Source organism: Stigmatopora argus, unplaced genomic scaffold, assembly GCF_051989625.1.
Source record: "Stigmatopora argus isolate UIUO_Sarg unplaced genomic scaffold, RoL_Sarg_1.0 HiC_scaffold_136, whole genome shotgun sequence".
Lineage (NCBI taxonomy): Eukaryota > Metazoa > Chordata > Actinopteri > Syngnathiformes > Syngnathidae > Stigmatopora > Stigmatopora argus.
Genome location: NW_027520148.1, coordinates 2,720 through 9,769, shown reverse-complemented (window position 1 = coordinate 9,769; position 7,050 = coordinate 2,720). Strand labels below are relative to the sequence as shown.

General features: G+C 41.4%; 1 protein-coding gene across 1 annotated transcript; it reads left to right on the top strand.

The window, feature by feature from the left end:
• Positions 1-2,062: 2,062 nt before the first annotated feature.
• LOC144070497 (putative ATP-dependent helicase MPN_020) lies at positions 2,063-3,215 on the top strand (the record flags this gene model as incomplete). The annotated part of the gene is made up of 3 exons (XM_077594963.1): positions 2,063-2,072; positions 2,265-2,392; positions 3,054-3,215. Coding segments are annotated over exons 1-3 (300 nt in total), but the record flags the coding sequence as incomplete, so codon positions are not given.
• Between the last annotated feature and the right edge of the window lie 3,835 nt (positions 3,216-7,050).

Sequence of the window (7,050 nt, the reverse complement as noted above, 5' to 3'; positions counted from 1 at the left end):
AGGGAAAGTTAAAAGCGTCGATATTCGTGGGAATGTCATTCGAGCGAAGGTCAGAGGTAGTAACCCGGTGCCCTACAACATCGAGATACACAATCTAGTATTTGAAAAAAAACAAAAGGCGAAACTCATTGAGCTAGTACAAGAGAATCCTCTTTACTTATCTCAACTTCTCAATAATGAATTGCCTCCCAGTTTTGAAAAAGCTTGTAAAGGAATAGGAATCTCCATTTTTCCTCAAACCTGGCAAGATTTACAAGCGAGTTGCTCTTGTCCCGATTGGGCTATGCCATGTAAACATTTAGCAGCGGTTATATATTTGATAGCAAACGAAATTGATAAAAACCCCTTTCTAGTTTTTGAACTACATGATTATGATCTACTCGAAGCATTAGAAAATGCAAAGCTCGGCCTGCGAGCGCAACGGGAAATTCCTATTCTTAGGACGGCTGATATTTGGCAATCACCAAATCTCGTGAAGGATAGCTCAACCTCTACAAAATCACTTGAGCTGGACTTTTCAAAGATCCCTCAGTGTGCTACTGGCCTGTTGAGGATTTTGGGTGATTACCCAGTATTCTATTCTGCCAAAGATTTCAAGCAAATCTTAGCTAAACAGTTCAGTCGATGGCCAAGAGCTGTTCGCAAGCTATATGCTCAAAGCGAGCAGCAGATAGATAGCCGATTTTTTGAACAGATTGACGATGTCTCAATCACTTGTGACATCGACCAAGAAGAGATAGAAATAAGATGCTGGCAAGATGGCATGGTAGTAAAAGAACTTAGTGATATTGGCCAACTTTCAGAGTTTTTAGAAGAACTTCCTAACAATCGACTTGACTACTGTGTGCTGTCCATCCAGGCATTGTTTCTGAGTCATAACCTAGCAAAAAAGATGGTAGGGCAATGTGCTTTGCATCCACAATTGTTGCAGACCTCTATTGGCTTCCACAAGATTCGTTGGATACCAGCGATAATAAATGAAGAGATTAAAAGTGCAGTTAATGATCTGAGAGAAATGATTCCCGCCAATTTAATGATGGTAGAAGAAGAGCTCGAGCCCAGAGATAGAGCGATCAATCTACTTTCCCTCTTCCTAGGAAGTGCTGTGAGTCAACTTACAGCTGTAGAAGGAGCAGTTGATCGAATCCAAGAGATGTTTTTCCAAGGGAGAGTCCTAAGCTTCTCTGGCTTTGAAGAAAGTCAAAATCCGAACAGTATTCAGTTGTGGCTCAACAAGTTTTTCATAACAGAAAAGGAGTTTGTACCTGTTATAAAGGTGACGGATGAACAAGATGGACAGTTCATGGTCGATATTCTGATCCTAAATCAGCAGCGAAAAGGCGCTCTTCCCTTTCCGATCAAGAAACTTTTTACGCATCAGATTTATCAAGCCTATCGTTTGCACATCCTTCGTGATCTTGCTATGATTGGACAGTACTTCCCAGAATTGCAAATGGTGATATCCTCTAAAGGAGAAACCCAAGCTACATTTGATGCGGAGGAATTCGCTACCGTACTTTTTACCATTTTGCCTATCATAAGACTATTCGGTATTAAGATACTTTTGCCCAAAGGATTGCAAAACATTATTCGCCCAAAAATTTCAATGCAAATCAGAGGAGACAAAGGAGATGTTAAAAATAGCCCTGGACTTGCTCTTGCGGAGATTTTATCCTTTGATTGGCAGTTGGCTTTAGGCAAGGAGTTTTTAAGTATCGAAGAGTTCAAACAGCTTGTCGAAGAAATGAGAGGGATCGTACGCTTGAATGAGCAATACGTTTTCTTTGATGAAGTCGAGGTAAAGTCTCTTTTAGAAAAACTAGATAATCCACCAAAAGTTGATCATAAGGACTTGCTGCAGATCGCTTTGAGCGAAGACTATGAGGGAGGAAGGGTTTCTCTTCACCAAAGTGCACAGAAGCTCTTACATGAAGTGTCAGAACTACGAGAGCTTGTTGTGCCAGACAGTTTACAAGCGGAGCTTCGCCCCTATCAAAAGAGAGGATTCGAATGGATGTTCAAGAATGCACGCTTAGGCTTCGGTAGCTTACTAGCCGACGATATGGGTTTAGGTAAAACCATTCAGGTGATTACAACCCTATTAAAGCTCAAAGAGGATGGACACCTAGAGGTAGAAAAGGTTCTGATTATCGTTCCAACCACACTGTTATCAAATTGGCAAAAGGAAATTGCCAAGTTTGCACCAACCCTTAGCACACAGATCTATCATGGTAGTAATCGACAACTTCGCCATGCTGAAGCAGATATAACAGTTAGCAGCTACGGTGTAGTGCGATCAGATATTGACAAACTGAGCAAAACAAAATGGGCGGTATTAGTGATTGATGAATCGCAGAATATCAAAAATCCTGCTACGAGACAGAGCAAAGCTGTAAAGAGGATTAAGGCAAAAATTAAAATTGCCTTAAGTGGAACGCCAGTGGAAAACAGATTAGCTGAATATTGGAGTGTGTTTTGATTTTACAAACAAATCTTACTTGGGCAAACTCACAAGTTTTAAAAAACTATATGCGGCGCCAATTGAAGTCGATAGGAATCAAGATGTTTTAAAGAAGTTTAGAAGAGTAACAGCCCCTTTCATTTTGAGGAGATTAAAGTCAGATAAGAGTATTATACAGGACCTGCCAGATAAGATCGAAAACAACCATTATTGTTCATTGACAGCAGATCAGGTAGCTCTCTATGAGTCCGTAGTATCTGAGAATCTAAAGCAGGTACAAAATAGTGATGGAATAAAAAGGCGTGGACTAGTTTTAAAATTGATCACGGCCTTGAAACAAGTTTGCAATCATCCCTCGCAATTCCTTAAGAGGGCAGAAGCCACGGTAGAGCAATCTGGAAAGTCGGCAGCTACAATCGCTCTACTTGCAAGAATCTTAGAAAGCGGCGAAAAGACATTGATTTTCACCCAATTCACAGAAATGGGTCTGCTGCTGCAAGATATTATTCAAAAGCAACTGCACACAAAAGCAGCCTTTTTACACGGCGGACTTAGTAGGAAAAAACGAGATGAAATGGTATCAGACCTTCAGAAAAAACACTCAGCAAAGGTCTTGATTCTATCACTCAAAGCTGGAGGCACTGGACTAAATCTGACTGCTGCTAGCAATGTAATTCACTATGACCTTTGGTGGAACCCCGCTGTAGAAGCCCAAGCTACTGATAGAGTTTATAGAATTGGACAAAAGCGTAAGGTACAGGTTCACCGACTTATTTGCGAAAATACCTTTGAAGAAAAAATCGATCTGATGATCCAGCGAAAGAAAGAACTTGCCGATCTCACAGTCACAACAGGTGAGAAGTGGATTGGGGACTTGTCTAATGATGAGCTGCATCAATTGTTGGCTTTGAATTAAAGGCAAGGCTACTGAGGTGATTTTAATGAATGTTGATGACCAAATCCTTTAAGTTTTCCATTCTTATGAGTTTGCAAATTCTTTCATAAAATGCCTTGTGAGATAACTAATTTGTTTGTTCACATAAACCTCCTATCCAACCACTATCTAATGTGTAGGGCAAAAACACATTAGGCGGAACAATTCTGTTAAGTACCTGTTCAACCTGCAAATATGCAGGCATCTAAATCCGGAAATGGCTTCTTCAGGCCAGCAAGATCGATGCCCCTCCTTCTCGTAATATTGATAGATAACTCCTTTCTATTACCAAGACTAGTTAGAAGTTTTCAATTCCATTCCCAAGCATCGAATAAAACGAGTTTACCCCCGAGTAAAAAACCGGTTTGATCGTTGAACTCTAGGCTTTGCATTCTCCTCATTTTACAATTCTACCACTAAGTTACCACAGGTTGAATAGCATAATATATGGTATATCAGTAGTTTGTGTAGTCTGTTGTATGTAAATGTTTGGCCAATACTGTCAGTGGTTAACCACCAATGTCTTGGTTTTCTTTGATTTAAGGTTTTGATGCGCAAAAGTCGCTCAATTGTTTCAACTAACAAAGAGAAAATTTGCGGATCGTTTAACAGAAGATGTTCGATGAAAATTCATAATTTAACGAACCCGAAAAGTTAAATTGTATCAGTATAAAATCGAAAAAATGAGAATTTTCGTGAAGTTAGGAAGCGTATTTACGATAGGAGTAAGCTGCTTTTTGTGGGCATTTGCAAGCAATTCACTCAATGCCTTTCACATTGTTGGAGGTGAGATTTCTTATCAGTGTTTGGGAGAGAATGAATACGATATTTTCTTAGACCTGTATAGAGATTGTGCAGGTGAAGGCGCTGATTTTGATGATCCCGCTTTTCTCCACATTTTTGATGCGAACAATACACTTATCGCAATTGAGGAGCAATTCGTAGGACAAATTGTGAATCTTGAACCTAATGCGGATATCTGTATTGAATCACTTCCTAATGATGTCTGTGTGGAGCAAACATTATATACTTTTAACTGGCAGGCACCAGCAGAAGTAGCGTTTCCTTTGACACTAGTTTATCAAAGATATAGTAGAAATATCACCTTACTCAATATTACCAATCCAGGGGAAACAGGCTCAACCTATTTAACAACAATTCCAGAAGATTTTCCTTGCAATAACTCTCCTGTGTTTAGTGCGTTTCCGCCCATTGTGGTTTGCACAAACACTGAGGTTTTTTTTGATCATGGAGCTACCGATCTCGACGGCGACTCCTTGGTATATGAGTTATGTTCGCCTTTACAGGGTGGCAGTGCTGATTGTGTTCAGCCTGGCAATGGATTATGTCTGGGCTATGATCCTGCTCCGCCCTACATCCCTGTTAGTTATGTGTTAGGATTTGATGCGGAGAACCCGATCCCGACAAACCCAAGCTTGGCGATCGATCCTGAAACTGGTCTATTGACTGGTATCCCAACGACACTGGGACAATATGTGGTTGCAATTTGTGTAACAGAGTTTCGAAATGGTGTGGCTATCAACCAAATTGGAAGAGACTTTCAATTTAATGTATCAGAATGCAATGTAGTGTCAGTGGATCTTGGTCCAGATATAGAATTGTGCGGAGTGGAGGAGTACCAGCTCAATCCCATCATAATTGGTGAGGCTTCTTACTCCTGGGAACCCGCAGACTTAGTCAGCGATCCTAGCTCTCCAAGCCCAACTATCGAAGAATCTGGGACCTACACTTTCACTGCCGTTAATGACCAAGGTTGCTCGGATACCGACGTGATAGTCGTTAATTTTACACAAGAGCTAGAGCTGGGCCCATTTGATGCTGTGGTGGTTTGTCTTGAAGATGCAACCGATGTTGCTATCGTAGAGTTAGAAGCAGAAGAAGATTGGACTTACGCATGGGAACCTGCTGATTTACTAGATGATCCTGCTAGTAGTGCTCCTCTTGCCTCAGTGGAAGAGTCTACGATTTTTACGCTAGTTGCTCAAAATCTGGAATGCGTAGTAGAAACCTCCATTTTGCTGACAGTCGCAGAACCAATTGTTGCGCCAACTCTTGAAGATTTAAGATACTGTTTTGAAGCACAGTCTGCCATTGCTTTTGATCAGATTGAGGAACAAGAAGACCTGATCTATGCATGGACACCTGAACAGTTTGTAGATGATCCCTCAGCAGCAAATCCCACCTTTGAGATAGAAGAAACTACTAATTTTACCTTGACGGTCACGGATTCGATTAACTGCACTGCAACTGCTCAACTCACTATCGAGATTGTAGCCGATCTAGAGCTTCCAGTTTTGCAGGCTGTGAATATTTGTTCGGGCGGAGAAGCACAAGAAGTACAGCTACTAGGTTTAGAGCAGCAAGAAGGTTGGGCTTATGCCTGGAGTCCAGCTGATTTGTTGGACGATGCTTCTTTGGCAAGCCCAACTGCTACCATCAGCTCTTCTGAAACCTTTGAGGTAGAAGTTTCCAACCCTGATGCTTGTAGTTCAACTACTTCGATTCAGGTCGGAATCACTGAGTTAAATCTCGAAGTAGAATTTGCAGAAGGTCCCTTTTGTGAAGGGGATGAAGTCATCGTATCTGCAGTTGCCACCGAAGGTGCAAGTATAACTTGGGAAAACGGTGAGGAGACATCTAGTATCACGGTGTTGGAAACAGGCAATTATGCGGTATCTGCAAGAATTGAGGACTGTAGTCTTGAACAATCAGTGGAAATTGTAGTTAATCGAAATCCTGAAGTTGATCTAGGTGGCCCTTATGACACCTGCACAGGAGAGGCTTATGTGCTAGATGCTACAGTGGAGGATGGATCCTCCTATTTGTGGCAAGATGGGAGCGAAGATGCCAGTTACATTCTAACTGATCCTGGAGAGTACTCAGTCACGATTACGACCAATGCTGGTTGCATAGGAACAGCTTCCGCAATAGCCATAGGACAGCAACTTCCAAAACTTGAACCAGATAAGTTATTGATTTGTGAACAAGAAGATGACGAGCCATATCTCATTTATGTAGGGGACCCTGATGGAAATGTCGATGCATTTGGCTACAATTGGAGCAATGGGGAAACTGGATTTAGCACCCTAGTGGGAAAAGCAGATGAGGGCTGGGTTTGGGTAGATATCACAAAGGGGGAATGCACGCGCAGAGATAGCTTGGAAGTCGTAGTTTATTTGTGCGAAGTATTGGCAGTAGAATTGGTTTCTTTTACTACCAAGTCTTTAGACAAGGGCGTGTTTCTTGAGTGGATTTCTGTAACTGAAAATGATCTTCAGTCCTATACTCTGGAGAGATCTTTCGATGGCATTCATTTTACAGGCTTAGACCGCCAAACTACCTTGTACAACAACGGAGGCTCCTACAGTTTTGTGGATTCTGAAACTACGGCAGGTTTGGTTTATTATCGTCTAAAGATGATCAATCTTGACAATTCCTTTCAGTATTCAAGTCTGATCACTTTTGTAGCCAAAGCAGAAAATACAAGTTTAGATTGCCATCCAATTCCAGCAACAGACCGATTGCAAATCGAGCTCAAGTCAGATTTTAATGGGCAACTATTCATTGAATTGTTTGACCAAACTGGTCGCTCTCATTTAAATACTAGTGCTGCAATGATTGAGGGTAACCTTGC